This window comes from Coturnix japonica, chromosome 2 (assembly GCF_001577835.2).
Source record: "Coturnix japonica isolate 7356 chromosome 2, Coturnix japonica 2.1, whole genome shotgun sequence".
Lineage (NCBI taxonomy): Eukaryota > Metazoa > Chordata > Aves > Galliformes > Phasianidae > Coturnix > Coturnix japonica.
In genome coordinates, this window is record NC_029517.1 from 17,773,870 (window position 1) to 17,792,194 (window position 18,325).

Genomic DNA, 18,325 nt, shown 5'->3' on the forward strand with positions numbered 1-18,325 from the left:
TGCTATCTTCCAAAGTCAGTTGCCTTCATCTCATGGATCAGCCCTGTCATGAGAGCAGTGCTTGGTCTATTAGCAAGCTGCTTCTATCCATAGGGCACAGATTGCCCAGTCCTCACCTAGAAGTTCAGAAGCCAGTCTATAAAGCAAAGCTTTACCCCCTTGTCATGAATTTAGTCAATTCTCTTTTCCCTCAAATTCAGGGAGGCTGCAGTATTAGCTCTTAGACCTACATCCTAGACACCAATCCCATAACAGATTATTTACTAATAGTATAAAGCTGAGTTGCTAAAGGTTCATCTGGAAATATCAAATAAGTTCATTAATTTTTTCATCTCTCCTATTTAAAAAGAACCACTCAGGCTAAACCATCTTTACTCCTGGGCAAACTCTAAATTAACACCTCAATACTCCATGTGTCCACTTTATTACCCCATCCACGAAATCAGGCATGTTCTTCTGTTTTCAAAAATCCTCAAAAATCCTGTTCTATAAACTAAATTATTCTTTATCATCTGTGCCTTTTACAAACCTATCTGCTTTCTTTGTGTAATAAGAGAACTGTAATAGAGGAAGAAGAATTTTCAAGTAGAAATAACATTAAACCTATTAATTTTTCTTCTTTAAAGGAATACTATAAGCCCAGAAAGATACAGAATAATTGCGTAGCCTCTGATGAGATGCAGAACAAACTTTGTCCAGAGGAGGGAAGACAAGAGCTCCAAATAGTAATCTTTAAGGATATAAAACATCACTATATGGAGAAAGGTCACAAACTCTCCTACTCAGGAAACAACAGAAAGTACAGGAAAAAAGGAACAATGGAAACTGTTTACAAGGGAGAGTTCAGCATCGGGAAAAAAAATAATTGAGAATTAAGTACTTGGACAGATTATTTAGTGAAGCACTTCATAAAAACAAAAGAGATAAGCAGTTATCAGAAGTCAGCCAAACTCAGTTGTCTCTCTTTCAGCAAAAGCAATCTCCAGGATGTTCTGATAACAGCCAAAACACCATTAATAGCAAGTTGCTGCTGAGACTGTTGTTGAGTGATGGGAGCACATCCAGGAGCAGATCACTCTGTGGGGGAAGATCCACTGCCTTAATGGTGTGGAATCAAGGGTTGGGTGAGGATAGGACAGGTGCCTGAATTAAGTCCAGGGAATTGGCATTGTATTGTTTCTGTAAATTGGTTGCTAGGTGGGTTGGTAGGTGGTGATAACTGCATTTTTATTTAATTTTTCCTCTTCTGTCTCAGTAAATTCTTTATTTTTTTATATTTTATTTTATCTCAATCTATGGGTTGTGTTTTGTTTTGAACTCTTGGAGGGGTGCGTGGGAATGATCATATGGACAAGTGGTGCTGAGCTGCTTCCAGGTTAAACTACAACACAACACAAGGTTTTCCAGCAGTGGAGCCCCAGACACCATGTTCCAGGAAATGAATGGCCCATCTGGGAGGCTTGCACCTGAAGGTCATTTCACAGCTGCGGACATTCCCTAGGCAAGATGATTCAAGGGCATTTGAACCTCAGTATTTTGGCTGAGGTACAACAGGCCGATGTATGTTTTAAGACACACTCATCCATTTTTTACTACCCTTCAGTAGCTCCTAAGTAATTGTCACAAATAATCAAAATACAAATTTAGACTGTTGTTAACATGCATGACTTCTGTAAGATAAAATAACTTGTCCAGTCATACTTCCTGGAAATCAGTGTGTGGTTATAAAAATAACTGTAAAAAGATCTGTTTTTTATGTTGTCTCTATGAAGGTTATTGTTTTCTTCCTTTGCTTTATCACTTTTTCCTTCCTTACGAAAATAATTTAAAACATAAACAAAACAAAACATACCACATTCCAGAAACAAATGCTCCAAAATATTTTCCATGGGACAATACTCTAATTTTATATAGATGCCGCTCTGCTACACAGGAGGCTCGAATCCCGGGGGTTGGACTCGATGATCTCTAAGGTCCCTTCCAACCCGCACGAGACTATGATACTATGATACTATGATGTTCTCTACCATAGCCAAGTGTGTGATTTGACTTGAATATGCAAGAGAAACTTACTGAAGCAGGAAGTCTAGCAAAAAATTTCTCCCCACGCTGCAGACTGAGGAGTTCCAAAAACTTACTTGATATCTGGGATCTGACCAGTATGTATGAAGGTGGAATTCCATTTGAAGAACCTTAAGTTTCTTCTTCCTTCATCACCCTACAAGGAAGTTTATGTCTTCATCCCCACTTCATATATCTGCCAACTGCAATTGTATCAAATCTATTTTCTGGTAGAAAAAAGAAATTTCGTGGAATCAGAGAATTGCTCAAGTTGGAGAAAACCTTAAAGATCACCAAGTCCAACCACAATCTGACCATAGTACCCTAACTCTAACAAGCCTCCGCTAAATCATGTCCCTGAGCACCACGTCCAAATGGTTTTTAAACACATCCAGGGATGGTGACTCAACCACCTCCCTGGGGAGCCTATTCCAGTGCCTTTTCAGTAAAAAAGTTTTTCCTGATGTCCATCTTAAACTTACCCTGGCAGAACATGAGGCCGTTTCCCCTTTTCCTGTCACCAGTGAGAGGAGACCAGCCCCATTCTCACTGAGAATGTCACTGAGTGATTCAGGTACTGAAAGAGAGTAATAAGGTCTCCCCTCAGCCTCCTTTTCCCCAGACTAAACAGCCCCAGTTCCTTCAGTCTCTCCTGCTAGGGCATATTCTCCAAGCCCTTCACAAACCTTGTTGCCCTTCTTTGGACCTGCTCCATCACCTCAATGTCTTGTTTGTACTGAGGTGCCCAAAACTGAACACAGTACTCAAAGTGAGGCCTCACCAATGCTGAGTACAGGAGCAGGATGACTTCCCAAGTCCTGCTCACCACACCATTCCTGATACAAGCCAGGATGCCATTGGCCTTGGCCACCTGGGCACACTGCTGGCTCATATTCAGCCAACTGCCCATCAGTACACTGAGATCTCTTTCATAATTAACAGCATGGAAGGAGATTGAGCAAACATTCACATGGATTGTTACTAAGGAAATCTTTAAAAAGAAAAATGATTAAAAAAAATAAAATCTGTATGCCTCAGTTTTTTTTCTTGGCAGTTACACACAGTAGTTCTCAGACAGAGTGAAAGGAGCTCTGTGAGCTGCTTCAAGAACCAACTTCAATCTGAAATAGTTTCCAGACTTCTTTGTTATAAGGAGCTTCTAAATCTGTCACAGATCTTCCAGGCACAGCCTGGGCATTATGCAGGTTTCTGCAGGTTATGGCTCAGACTATCAGGGCAAGTTAAGTTCATTTAGTTTGCACAGCGTACTGCTATCCACACAAGCTGCATGGAGCTGGGACCAGGATCCCAGGGCTAGATTGGCCCCACTGTAACCTACAGATGCAGTTACCTGTGGGGACAAATTCTGTCAGGGTTTTCTACTTTAGACCTACTCCAGGCACCTATATGTTTGAGGAGAAGGTGCCAAACTGGGCATTTCAGGCAGGAAAACTGTATTACACTCACTAGTGTCAATATCCTGTGGAGCTATCTAATTCAGAATTACCAGGCATTCTTTTGCATCATTAACCAAAAACTAGATAATCCTTGAAAGAGGAAACTTGCAAATTTGCAGAGTTGAACCTTGCCATTCCCATCTCTGTGTCTAATGAAAGTTAAGAGGATGAAAGAGAAAGTGAAAAATAATTAAGAAGCTGCGTGTAAAAACAACAGTTTGACAGACATTTGTGAAAGGAACTGGTGGTCTCCAGCTAGATTTCTGTGGACTAACCAGAATATCTATGGTGAGTTAGAAAATCCTACACTGCACAAAGGTTCCATGCTTTCTGGACGCAGGAAAAGTGAAAGATTAGTCTTTTGTTCCCAGCTTATGCAATAGATCAGGCTCCCCTCCCTCCCAGGCAAACCACACATCCTCTAGTTCTCACACCTGCACTACATTATGGTGTTACAAAATCTGATACCTGTAAAAATGTTTTCAGCTCTAATGACATGACTCTCAGAATAGCAATACTAGTTGGTTTTTCGGAAATATCTGTAGGTATGGAAAGCCTTGGGTAAAACTTTAGATTTGAGTCACAGCCAGTTCCCAACTACAATAATTTCCTTAGGCAGCATCCTCTGCAGCCATTGTGTCCAACTCACACCTCTGAACATTCACCTGAGTGGGCACAGTGTCCATCAATGAATACTTTTGTAGATGCTGTTCTTATCACTGCAGGTACAGCGTATTGTTAACTTCTCTAAATTTCTTCTCTAAATTTTCCAAGCACAATTTGGGCTCCTGCCCGCATTTTTAGTAATCTTGCCCATTTTCTTGGCAGCAACACAGTCTATCAAACTGAAGACTGCTCTGAAAATCTTCAGTGAAGAGTATGGCTTTTTTTGCTATTTCATGTGAGACGCTGTCACCACATTCATGAGCATAATTCATTACATAAAACAAATGAATTTACTATATTTATATCAATACCATTTTCTCAGCGACTTCACTAGAAGGCAAGTAAACAGCTGGAGATGGGAAAATAGCTGCAATGAACACTGACTAGTTCTGAAAGCAATCTGCACAACATTGCATAAAGCAACAGTCTGAATTCAAGATCAAATTCAAGATCCAGAAATGCAGGGCTGCTAAAAAACTCAATATATTATTTTCTATATGGTATACATTGGTTTTTTTTTTTGGTTGGTTGGTTGGTTTTTGTCTGTGCTTTTTTTGTTTGTTTGTTTGTTTAAAAATAAAAAAGATGAGTTTGATTAACCTTAGTGCTTAGAGAACTGGCTGCTGTACTCAGAGACAGTTCTCAGTAAACAGTGACAGAATTTCAGCATAATCAGAAAACAGAAAATAGTATGAGAAGAAAAGAACTAAGGAATTCAGGTCTAAATTGAATTCCTGGAGAGGCAGCTGGAAAAAAAATGGTGCTTCATAAGGTGAACTTGTATCTGTCAGCAGCTGCCTAGTTTTAGCTGACACTACCTCTGTTCTGTTTCTATGTATGTATATGATAAGAGGTTCTTGTTCACAGAAGATATAAATCTCTAAGGACTCTAACCTGTGCATTAATTACATCATGCCTTCGAGTGCCTACCTTAGCATTACTAGAATTAAAATCCTTTCACACTTCCCTTTCAGTCATGCCCAGACTGAGAGTATGCTTCTTCTAACTTCTATAATTAGACATTTTTTACAGCTTAGAAAGCTGAGGTGAGACACTGTTAGAGAACACAGACAAAATTGATACACTGCAGCATGAGAACACAATGTGGCTGTGTACCAAAGGTTTACAGACACTTTTTTTACTGTGATGCAAAACTCAGTGCTATCAGCTAAGAGCTTAAGATTTCCAGCATCACAAAAAAAAAAAAAAAAAAAAAAAAAAAAAAGCACAGATTCTGCATGATAGGAAATATAATCATTATTCTTGCAGTTATCTAGATGAGTTTCACACTGTGACTACCTCTGAGTGGTATTTCTTCTCCATGCAGGTTAGGATGGCTGGATAACTGCAGTATTTAGTGGGAGGGTTTCCTACTGTGACACTCATCCCAGCATTATGTGTAGATAAGACTCAGTATCCTTTAAAGCAACCACAGGGATAGCTCTTCAGTCATCAAGTAAATTATTGAAAAGCCCAGGCAAAATGAACCACTTCTTCCAGGAGTAAACCACTTTGCTTTTGAATGTTCATAACTCAACTACCTCTGTCCATAACAAACTTAATTTACTTGTAAAACAAAAATCCTTATATTAAAATCAGTAATGTTTGCTGGCATAACCTTCCTGCAAAAATAATAGAAAAAAAAAACAAAAAACATGATAAGGGGCATGTTCAACCAATCACTGATTCATTTTAAGGCAGTAAGAAACCAAGTTTGAAGGGCAAGTCTTCACTTTAAACACACTGAAGATGTAACAATCTGTTATAACTTCTGAGACATTTTCTTAAATTCCTGTTGTTCATTCTACTAGATGCCAGTAAATACATTGGCGCTTATTGGTCTAAATTTTTTTCACCCACTCACTGTATCTCAAATTCCAGAAGTGCTAAAGATGTGTCATTTTGAAGTAATAATTCCTTTTAAATCAATCTGAAATGTCTCCTATACAGTTTGCAAAACATCAAATAAAACAGCTTGTCAGTAGCTTAACAGAGATACATTCTATGAGAGATTCGAGGCATATTTCCATAATGTTAGACTTCCACATAATTCTGAGAAAATAGACATTATTCCCACTGAATTATTTAAAATAAAAAAAAAAAAAAAAGAAGAAGAAAAAAATCTCTTGTGGCTTCCAGACTGTGTAAGTGATTTATTTTCACCCCACCTCCCTCTCCATTCTATGAAGATAATTTATCTAGATTGCAGGGGACCAAACCCCTCTAATTGCCCAAAATCCTTCAATTGCCCATAGAAATGGATTACAGGAGAGCATCAGCTTGTCATTTAATAAGGTAATTAGGGCCATGAAAAGGAAACCAGCACATGCCAGAGGTGTCTAATAGGTTAAAATGTGTGTTTTGAAATTAATATTCTTTTATAACCAGACCTGTCATTTTCTTCATATATATTGCCTGTACAAAATTATCTGTAGAAACCACAGATTTGACAGTGGTGCCCAACAAGGATACCCTGCACAAGCCCCACCCTTAGACTTGCCCTGTGCCATCCAGATCTGACTGCAGCCATGGCTTCACTGCCTCACTGCTCTGAGCAAACTGTGCACAGCAGATTAGGAAATCAAGCCTTCCGTGTCTGCATACTTGATAAGAACTGCACTAGATAAGGACTCCACTCAGTGGTAAATAAAAGATGTTGCAACAATTCAGGACAGCACTGCCTTGAGGAAGCCTTCCAGGGCCAGCTCCCCTTGTCTACCAGCCAAATCCAAATGCCCAGGTTACCCTATGCTCATCAGTGAGAAAGGTGCCATGGAAACCATGCATCTGAAGGGGCTGCACACATCCACACCTGCTCTCATCAGCAGGATTTGAAATGCAGTAAAATCATAATAGTTTAAAGCACGGGTTAAAGAATGACTTCACCCGCTGCTATATCTGACTCTTCAGCATTCACTGAGTCACACAGGACTTCTCCCTACCAGCAGTACCAGATTTTTAGCTCATGTTCTCTGCAAACAAATTATTGAAATAGGCTTACACTTGCAGATATGCTTCCAAATCTCTGTCATTCTATTTCAACAGCTATACGTATTGTTCAAATTGCCATGAAAGAGGCTGGTTTTGTCAGGTATTCTTAAATCCAAAATTCCATAAGGACTACATTCACATAAATTAAGAATAGATCCAGTTGCACGCCTTCTGGGCACTTGTATTTCCTGATAAAGCCCAGACACTGGGTACAGAGCAACGCAGGAAACATCCATGAACTTCATAAAGGATATATAGTAACTCTTCTGAAATGAAATATGAACCTGAAGATTATTGTGCAAGTAAAGAGCTATCAAAGTTTCCTTCAATTAATGCAGTAGTAAAGGATAATATATATATATTATCGTTCCTCATGAAAAGGTGTGAATCAGAGTTTCATTTCTTTCACTCAAATTCTGAATTAACTATCATGGTCTGCCATTGGGTTACTTACAAAAAGAGAGGCAGATTGTATTGAAAGTTGTTTTCTTTTAAGAGTTCTGAATTGAAAATCTGTGAGTCAAGCCGCATTGGCACAAGCCCAGGAATTTTGCAATATTAGTCTTAAACTGCAGGAGAAAAAAGCAGTTTGCCTCTCCAGAGGTGCCAGACCTCCACCCTCTTATGTACAGACCATCAGAAAATCTTTTTCTGTGTTGACACTGGAGGTTATGCCACACTGATTTATATAGCAGAACTTTGTATCATCATATTCTGAGTGTATTATCTAGTCTGCTGTTAAGTCTCTGTGTGGAATTCTTTTCCCGTTCCATGCAAATTGAGTAAATTGCCTCACATATACTGCAAATTAAAAATTCATGTATTTGAGGATTTTCTGTGGAGGCACAGGAGCACTGTAGAACTCAAACCCAGCTTAGCTGTAAGTTAATTTTATAAGCAGATGGATCCAAAACACCACTTCTGGCTCAGAAAATCCCTCAGCTACAAATGTGGAGGCCAAGGCAAACAAGGAACAGCGGCTGAATATTTGCTGACTCTTGGGCTCTTCATTAAGCACCTGCTTTTGGAGACTATTGGGATGCTAAGCAGACCCACCATCTGACTCTGGAAAGCTTTTCTTAAGTCATGATAACGCCAAATAACTGGCTTAATTTAAATACACAACCTTATGTCAGCATCGTTATGTAGTCACGATAAAACAGGCTCTACAGGTATCTATGCTACCAGGATTGGAAAAGACAGCTCACCGAAGACAGATCATATCCACACATTCAATCAACCATTTCTGCCATTCTTTGCCACTTTGGGACACACTATAGACAATGGTTTGCAGCCATTTCAAGAAGCCCCTGGCTGTTCATGAAGCATACATAGTATATTCAACATATGTTCCAGGGTGATTCCCTGACCCTGACTCCAGATGGATGGAGCTCTGTGCTGCTCACACCTCGTGCACAATTGGCTCCAGTTTGTACAACCCTGTATACCTCTGCCGACTGCAGAACTGTACATGAAAGGACCACTGGAAGTTGTTTGGTCGAATGCCTTGCTCAAAGCTATGTCCCCTCTCAGAGCTTCCTGATGATCTTTTCCAGATGAGCTTTGAATACTACCAGTGATGGAGATTCCACAGCCAAGAATGGCATTCCTGTAGCCATCTTATCTACAACGAAATTAAGTGAGAACACTCAAGGTATTTTCAAAACTGACTTTGTATGACACTTTCATTGCTTGTGGTAGCAATTAAAAGCAGTATATGAATAATTAGTGGGTCTGGGAAGCTTTTGGAACTGAAATAATTCAAGTATTCTGTGTAATTTTAGTCAACTTATGAAAGTGAATGAAAAGCGATGGAAAATAAAGGAAGACAATTCATAGAATATTCTTGTCTTTTGTGACTCTTTAGCTGAATAAAAATAGCTTTCATGCAAAGAAGTCCTTCCTTTTTATCTTTTATTTCTAGCTTCCTCATTTATTTAAATCCCCTTCTCTACTTTTCCTCTCTGCTACATTTTTTTATAATTAAATTTCACATCTTCAGTAAAGTAATTATAATGCAGACAGCTTTTAGTGGCACAATCAGTTCTGTTTTAGTTTTAATCCAACTAAGAATGAACAGCTTTAATGTTGTGCAATTTAAATGTAGCTGCTTTGGGAAATAATCAGCCAGAAGCAAGTCACTCTCTTCTTTCCAGACATTTGTTATTTTTGCAATGTGTGGAGATTGCATATTTCTGTTTTCCCATTTCCTATTAAAAATTTGTTGTAAACAGATTTCACTCTGAATAGATCCTAAATGTTTTTAAATGCAACATTAAGTCATGGTACACATAATAATGTGCCATTATCAGACACTTGTTTTTAGACAGGAAGATAACAACCATCACCATCACATGTTGTAGCATCACTGGGAGAGAAGGCAGCTGTTCCCATTGCCTGGTAGTAAAAAGCAATTTTCTTCTGAGATGGGGTGCAGGAGACAATCCTCATTATTGTTCCACTTGCCTCTTTATGGCTGATTCTTCTCTCATTCTCCCTACTGATCACAGGAATCATACACCCAATATAACCTTTTTCCAACTTGTCTGTCTTGCTTTCTCCACACCCACCAGTTAGATCCCAAACTGGACATATCCAGGAGGTGAATTTACTGACAACTTTTCCTCAAATCAGGCATGTAACAGTACACCAAAGGGTTTTCTTTATTCTCTACTAGATTGTCTACAAACAAATCTCTCCATTATCCACAGTATCTGCAGAGAAACTGATTGCCTTTAAGCTTTCTCTCAGCATGTTCTTGGGTTGCAAACAGTTTTCACTATACCTATCTATGGGAAATTTTTCCTTTCCATCACTCCAGAGTCTTCTCCACAAGAGAAATCTGGATATGTCAGATGAGGACACAACCAAGGAGAGACGATAGGAACTTTAGCTTTTCCTGTGTCAATGTTCAGTGACATCAGGACAACTTCATGTTTATGGAGCAGTTCAAACTTTTCCTATTGATCACAGAAAGCCTGACTCTTGCCCATCGGAATCTGGCCTGAAGGCATCAGTTCATTTCACAATTCTTTATCTATTCCAATTGAATTTATAAACCAAAATTTCTTGTAAAGCCCATTTTCACTGGTACAGAATCAACTTGGGCAGAAACGTAGATCATAACCAGCATTTCTTACAACAAGTTTGATTTATTTTTCACCAAGATGAAAACAGTTATGAATAGGAGATAACTGGTGACACAACTTATTCACTCCTTCATTTAAGCAGTTCACTCACGGATGGTCCCTCACAGCTAAATGGTTGAAGCAATATTTGGCAACCAACCCCAACCATATCCTCAGCTGCAGAGGTCATACTGAGGCTTCTCAGAAAGTGCCTGGAACATCCTTTAGAGGATCACAGTCTTCATTATCAGGTACCACGCACTGCTGTCTTGGGTGTGGCCCAGGTTTTACAATCCACTGCTGGTTCTTGTGCGCACTAATGGCCTTCTACAGTCACAGCACACTCTTGGTGTAATGAGTTTGTGAGTTCTTACAAATGCAATTGGGACTATTAGTTTATAAAGTGTATCAACCTCTGTAAATTGTTGCAATCTAATTTCTCGATACATTTCCAGGTTTTGGATTATTGATTTCTGGTAACCATTTCTCTAGGCAGGAGCATCAAAAGAACTGAAGATGAAGAAGACATAGCCAGGGAAGTCAGAGGGGAAAAGCAGGTGCTAATATCAGAAAGTCTGCAGAGGAGAATTGACAAGAGCTATCAAATATGTAAGAAACTTAATCAGAAACTGTTAGGGCAGTATACTAAGTGAACAGTTTTAAATTACAAGAATATCAGACATTCATTAGGGTAAACTTTCAGGAATGAAGAATACGGAGGCATACTGTTTCAGGGGATGGTAGAGACAAATCACTACTGGAGTTTAAGAACATGTTTGATTGGGAAAATTAGATGCTTATTTCAGGAGAACTACAAAAATACTGCCCCTTTTTTTCTGTTACTTTAACTTTTATGATAAATGGCTCTAAGAAGACAAAGTAGAACAAAAACTTATTTACATATATTTCATGTACAACAAAAATATTTTAACTTAAACATGATTAAAGTCTGTCAAAAGATTAATATATATATATATATTTCAAAAAAACAAATTAAATAAAGATCTTGAAACTAAGAGTTTCAAGTCAATTGATTGTTTGCATTTAGCATAACATCCATAAGAAAAGTAAAAAAAAAAAAACCAAAAAAAAACCAACTATATGGGAATATCGTGTACTTTTAGACACTCTTAAAGCAGACAGTACACTTGTATGAAATGCAGGCCTGGTCATGAAGTCTTGAACAAAGCTCACAGAACTGAAACAGACTGTGAGATAGAGAATTTGGTTTGAAATTATGAAAGCCATCCTAATAACAAGCTTCAGATTTTAAAGAAATGGCCTAAAAAGATAAGAAATCTTCACTAGTATTGATAATTTCAATGAGAAATTTTAAATAAATTTTGTCATCTATGAATTCACTATAATGCATCCTGCCTGTTCTTTCATGGAAACCTTCTAAATTCCTATTATGCTACTTAAATGAGAAAATGTTTCTATTCACAATATATTCATAATTCTTAGCTGACTTTTCAATCCTTCTATATAAGTCATATGAAAAGGAAAATGTGTTAATTCAGAAAAGACTGACATTTTACAAATGACCAGTAAAATAAGATTAAATAATACTTTTGTGAGGAAATACCCTGAAGTATTGTATCACTCCTGTATTACAGATATGTGCTCTAGAAATCACACTTGTAAAATATGTAATAGCTGCATTTTGGAGGTTTCTGACCTGAATTTACACAGTGGTGACTCAAAGGAAAATCAAGTCCAGATGTGGTAACTGAAATGCCAATGGATCCCAGAATAGCTTTTGCATCTTCAAGAACCTCCTTAAAGCTCAAGAACAGCCTGTCCCAATGTGCAAGGCACAAAGTAGGTAGGGTAGTAAGCAAGCCTGTCTTTATAAGAAATTTCTGATTGAGATAAAACTCAAAGGGTAGTGTATGGAAGGTGAAAAAGTCACAAGCTACTCAGCATACAAAGAGGAACATGTCCTGGGTACACCAAGACAGGACGAGGAAAGTGACAGCTCAGCTGTAGTTGAGACTAGACAGGAAAATGAAGGGCAACACAAAGGGTTTCTGTAGATACTTCACCAGAAAAGGAAGACATGGTTCCACAGATAAAGGAGGAAGCCTACAAAGTTCATGACTGAGGTATTCGATGCCATCTATCACCCCTCACACTCCACAGGTCTTAAATAGCTAGCAGCAGATGCTAGTGGAGAAAACTGCTATGCATGGCACAGAAGTATTGAGTTAGGGACTAATGTTAGCTGCATATATAGAAGTCCATGAGACCTGATAGGTTATACATGAGCATACCAAGGGAACTGGCTGTGGTCAATGTGAGTCTGCACTCTATCAGCTCTGACAAGTTACAGTGACTGCAGGAGGTGGCCTCAGTCCTTAGGAGGGCAATGGAACAATTCTCTTGGTAGCCATTTCCAGAACCAAAATAAGCCAAGAAAAAGAAGCAGTCAGAACACATTTACAAAGGGTGAATTGTGCCTGGCAAAACTGATTACTTCATATGAAAAAAATAATTGGTTCACAATCCCCAAAGAAGGGGAGAAAAATGAATTTAATTTACCTTGATTTTAGCAGGACTTTCAAAATCCTCTCTCATTCTATAGTGCATGTACTGCAAGGCTGGTGAAAAAAGTCCAGGCTTTGTCTGAATTGGTCTGATTCAATGAATCAGTATGTGCTGGATCTGGATAGAGAAAAACTGAAGAGGCCACCCAAGGGCCACTGAGAGGAATAGGAGACTTGATGTATGGATATATGATAAGAAGAGAGTCAGAGCAAAGAGGAGAATAGGTTAATGAGAGACCTGAATGTTGTATTCAATTAGCTAAATGAGTATGTATAGAAAATATGCTGCCAAAATCTAGTCAAGGGTGCACTTTGCTATACAAAAGTGGGAAGACAAGAGACATTCAAATGTGATGCAAAGAAAGCAAACTTTACCAAGAGTACGTATAGACCCTGGAGCAGGCTACCTGGCTGGGGCAGGGCACTGGTCCTGCTGCAGCATGAGTGTGTACCAAGTGATCTTGGAGGTGACATCCAATCTATACAATTCTGCCAGTCTGCACTGGAGATCAGAGGTGGCATCTCCAGGATTCCTACAGATCTAGATGTACTTTTTGGAGAATGCTAAGACACTTACTCTCACTGTTTCCTGTGATGACTATGACAATCTCAGTATCTATGGGTGGTGCAAGACCCATTTGTTGACTGGAACATCTTGAGTGTTCCTTTACACAGTGTAGTTCCAGGATTTTATGTATGTTCAACAGTCCTCCCAAGAACTACTGTTTGCGAGCAGATTTAGAGTGTTGCAAGATTGTTTGTTCCTGCTGATACTAGCAAGAAGTATCCTGTGCAAAATAAACAAGAATTTCCATGAGAGAAAATCAGTTTAACTTCAGAATTCTGGTATTTCAGTACTTCAGTTCCTTTCCAATCAGGCTCAAGTTTACCCTACTTATTAAACCATTGCCTGTTCATTTTCTTCCATATTGGTCACAAGACATTTTGATTCACGAGTTCCCGGATCAGGACTACCACAGTATATGGCATTGCCAAAACTGGCTGTAACAGTTGTCTGTTCATGTCTCCTCTTGTAGAAAAAATAGACTATAAGGCCAGTTCCTGCTAGCAGAAGGAAGATTAGTGTAACAATCATCACACCTCGACTATGTGAGGATGAAACAGCAGCTTCTCTTTTCGATGCTAAGAAAAACAAAACAGAACAATTACTACAAATGGCCAGAGATTACCACTGCATACAGCAAACATTTCCATAAGTAAACAAGATGGGTAAACTAGGAAAGTGCTGTACAATTATACTTAAAATTGACACCCATTCTGTATTCACAGAGCAAAACTAAGCTCAATTTCTCCTGGACTTCTTTCATAAGTAGAGTTATATTAAATCACATTTTATTCAGAAAACAACAAAAATATCAATAAGCCAGCCAGTTTGAGATAAAAGTTCTCCTTTTAAACGGGTTTAAAATAAAATTACTCGTGATAGTTAAATGGGTGCTTCAATGAAACTCATTTACTTGTAAATAATGAATGTGTATAGGTTATTGAAATTTCTTTTCGATGTGCTTATAAAACCTACCTTGATTGACAGATGAATCATGGGTTGGTTCAACTTCAGTAACTTTAAAATTAAAAAATATATATTATACACAGTTTGTAAGTAGTCATTCAAATAAAAAATACATACTATATACATAATTGTTATATCATGTTTCTATTACATTTTACTTAATGGAGATGAAAAAATATATGAAAACATTGTCTTTGAAAATTCCTGATGAATTTATCAACTATTTTTTTAAACATATTTGTACTTAAAACTCCAAACTGTGGTCTCACTGTATATTGCTTTGAACACTTTTATTGGCTGGGGATGCAGATGCAGGTTTTCATACTTCCACAGTCCCCATCCTTCATTCTGAAGAATTCAATTTTTTACACCTGAATAACTGAAAAGCCCATTTTCACTTAAAAATATTTAAGCTGTATTTTTACGTAATTTCCTTTTCCTTTCACTCTTGCTTGTGATGCAGTAAATTCCCTGCAGACCTGGCTGGCTGGCTAGCACTTTAGAGTTCATGGATGACTCTACTGCCAATATGTGGAAATCCAAAAACAGAAGATTCAATTAGTTTCAGGTTGCGTGAATTATATGCGAAGTGGATCTGTTTGCATTTTCAAACCATTTCCCAGCTGAAGCGAGAAAATGTGGCACACTCCACGTATGCACGTGCAGATTTACATCCTTCACTCTTTATGAAGCACTGCTGTGCATGCCAGGGGGCCTCTTCTCAGGCTGTGACATATTCAACTGAAAACCACAAGGCCAACATTATAAATAAAATGTATTGTTTTCTTTGGCAGTCTTGGCAGGTCACATTATGCCTGGGTCAGCACAGGAATGATTTGGGCCCCGGTGCCCACCCTCAGCTGGCACTTTCTGCTTGGTTATTCAGTTAAACTGAGCACACTTCATTTCTATGAGTCCCACTGGCAGCTCTTGCTTTCATTCTCCAGAAGCTCAGTGATTTGCACAGCCACCTCTCAGCTTAGCTATCTGTCTGTCTTCTCATCACTAACCTAGTCATCTATTCATCTAATGCTTCTTGCACTCTAATGTAACTCTCTTGATGCTCTCACCAACTGATATGTTCTTGCCACAGCAAATAGCAAAAAATCAACGCTCTTAAACTGAGAAGTTAAAAAAAGTGACTCAAATTCTTCTCCTGCATTATATTTCATAACAAAAGTTATTCCTGGCTTTGATGCACATGCATCGATATCCATCCACAAAGAGTATCTAGTGCGTATACAATTAGGCCTGATGCAAATTACCCACTACTTATAAAGTAAGTCAGTAGATAGAATTTAGAACTCACTCTTTGGGATTTTACAAATGAAATTGTGGTCAACAGAGCAGTAATAGTTCCTCCAGGCTCCACTTGAGATATCCATGTCCACACAGTGTTCGTCATAAATAGTTGTAGGCTCTCCTTTCTCCCAGTTGACAAATTCTACCACACTTCTGTCTGTCCACATCCATTCCCCTAAATTTAAAAGTATTAAATTGTAAATGGATGACTTGGGGGAATATTTCTAGTCTACCAGGCCCAAGGACACTGCATGTGGAATTTTTTATTTGAATAAATAAATTATCAGTACAGAAGATTCTGTTTTTGCTGATCTAACAGACAGGGATGTTTAGATGGGAACTTGTCAACTTTAAATGCTCACGAGCTGTACACAGGCAGTTAACTGCATAACCCTTCAGGGCCATTATGAAATAATTACCTTCAATATTTTTGAACAATCCTATCCAAAATTTTCTGAAATCACTTGCAAGTGGAGACAAGTAAAGTAAAAGGAAGTTCATTTCAGCTGGATCTTCTATGGAAACCAGAGAAGCACCTAAAATACCAAATAAACAATACAAAAATTTCAGCAGTATTTCTTGCTACACATTTCTTTTACTTCAGTGAATAATCGTGAAAAAAAGAAAAGGGGGGAGGGGGGTAGTGGAGGGGAGGGGAGAGGAGGAATCCTTTAAATTCCAAGAGTTTCCAATCGTTAGATCACAAGTTCACAACAAAATGTCATGGCCGGAAAGTTCAAACTCTTCTGACATGCTACCAACGTCCACCTTTGACACCATGGGCTGACGTAGTAAAATAGAAGGCATTACTTTCAGAGCAGCTCTCGTAAAAAGGCACTTACCCATCTGAATACACATCATGGAAGCATCAGGCCAGCTTACTTCAGAAGTGGTGTGAACATAGTAGCAATGTCCACGAAAGGGAATCCAAGATCTACCGTGTTTTGGTTCAGGACACTTTCCAGGAAGCTGTGGTGATTCAGTAGGAATTAACTCTGTTAAGGAGACATACAGCTTTCAGTGGGTTTTTAAAAGCCAAGGAACACATGGTCTGCTGTGGCTGAAATAAAGACAGGACTTGAAATTCCAGCCTTTCTAAATGCATTTCTCCTATTCATAACCTACCATCAGATTGTTTACAGAGAGATAAAAATGATTCGTTGCAAGATGTTGTCTTCCAAAAACCATCCAAATCTAAATAGGCACAGGCTGCATTCTTATTTGGCTCTCCACTGGCCCAGTTATGATATCTGCTCCTCCTTCTATCTGACCACATGTAAAGGCCACGAGTCTAAAAGCAAATGACAATGAAGATCACATCACATACATAAATTAGATTAAAAGAAAATTAAGACTGCACTTGAAAGTATGTAATTTTTCCTCTGTTGTGACCAAATTTCAACCCTCTGCAGCAGATAGGATGGCAGTCCTACAGACATTTATTCACCACTCAGCCTGCATTATTCAGTTCACACTATACAGTTTGTACAGTAAATGGACTAAGGGCCTCCGGTGGTAGTAAATGTGAGTATGTAACTGGAGATTTTATCAGAGGAGTCCAAATAAATACAGAAATTGAACAAAAATTGTAGAGAAACTATTCTTTGCATTCCTCTAACACAAGCTTTTCTAGCAGAAGTTCCACTGGAACAAGAATTACTGATTACCATTTTCATGGGACACATACACAGACCTCTGCCACCCATCACAAGGACTAGCTACTAAACATAAATATTTTTATCTCTACAACATGTACTTTTTCCAGTGGATTTCACCACTATTTGCAGACCGTGACCAGAAGCAGCTGCAGTTATGGCTCTATTAACCACATCCTGTGCAGCCTGATCTCCTCTTCCTGCTGTCCTCTGAAGCCACTAGCTACTGCAGCTACAGCCTTGGTGGCCTCTCAAGTGTAGACTGTGGCAGTTCTTGCTTATGTTAAAATTAGGCCAAAAATGTAGATGTTGTAGATGTAGATGTAGATGTTTAAAACTTCTCAATTGGAGGGAAGTCAATAAGAATCTTAGCAAGACTTTGATGCCTGCCAAGTATTAATGGATATGACTGATAGTACTCTCACTGGAGGCCACAGTAGTGGATTCTGCCAACTTCTGAGCAAGAAATATGGTTGATCTATGCTGATCTGGAGTACAGGTGTGTTTGTTACACGCATTTTATTGACTTACCATGTTGCTGTTAAGACCAATCCATACAGGCTCTCCATGCTTCAGTATTTGTAACCACAGGTAAGCTTCAACATAAGGATCTAAAATGCTGGCAAGATCTGCGTATTGGTCTTTGCAATTCTTCTGTGCCTCTTCCCAGTTCATTTTATAGTTGATGACTGCATAGCGGTCATCACCATAGTTGTTAAAGCCAAACATCGGAACCACAGCTTGGGAACTTTTCAATTTAGGGTCTGTAACAAGCAAACAAATAAATGAAAAGGTAAGTTAGAAGCTTTATCTTGGCTAGACATAATATCACAAGGAAAGAGGATCTAGTGCATCCGAGTAGTCAAGCAACTGAGAGAGACTGCAATAACAAATTAAGATTCCCAGTTAGCACTGCAGTGATGAAGCCTTGTTTTCATGTTCTCTGGCAAACTTTCCATGTCAGAAATGATCTTTATGATTCCCTCTC

The 18,325-nt window shown here is 38.6% G+C and overlaps 2 protein-coding genes across 4 annotated transcripts in view; both read right to left on the bottom strand.

Annotated features, from left to right (window-relative positions):
• Positions 1–2,232, bottom strand: part of LOC107309034 (macrophage mannose receptor 1-like) — a 31,918-nt gene extending 29,686 nt beyond the window's left edge. For both annotated transcript variants that reach the window (XM_015853446.2, XM_015853445.2), the window contains exon 1: positions 2,139–2,232. The gene's annotated coding sequence lies outside the window, so the exon portion shown is untranslated. The remainder of the gene's footprint in view (positions 1–2,138) is intronic.
• The window catches only part of LOC107309032 (macrophage mannose receptor 1-like), a 37,496-nt gene continuing 21,358 nt past the window's right edge, over positions 2,188–18,325 (bottom strand). The window contains exons 24-30 of one of the 2 annotated variants that reach the window (XM_032443079.1): positions 17,869–18,101; positions 16,808–16,973; positions 16,525–16,677; positions 16,102–16,218; positions 15,690–15,857; positions 14,390–14,431; positions 2,188–2,288 (exon numbers count right to left, since the gene is read on the bottom strand). In XM_032443079.1, the coding sequence (XP_032298970.1) occupies positions 2,239–2,288; positions 14,390–14,431; positions 15,690–15,857; positions 16,102–16,218; positions 16,525–16,677; positions 16,808–16,973; positions 17,869–18,101 (929 nt within the window). In that variant the 3' untranslated portion in view covers positions 2,188–2,238. Of the gene's footprint in view, positions 2,289–10,307; positions 13,993–14,389; positions 14,432–15,689; positions 15,858–16,101; positions 16,219–16,524; positions 16,678–16,807; positions 16,974–17,868; positions 18,102–18,325 lie in introns of those variants that run through there. The other variant, XM_015853441.2, reaches the window with a different exon arrangement.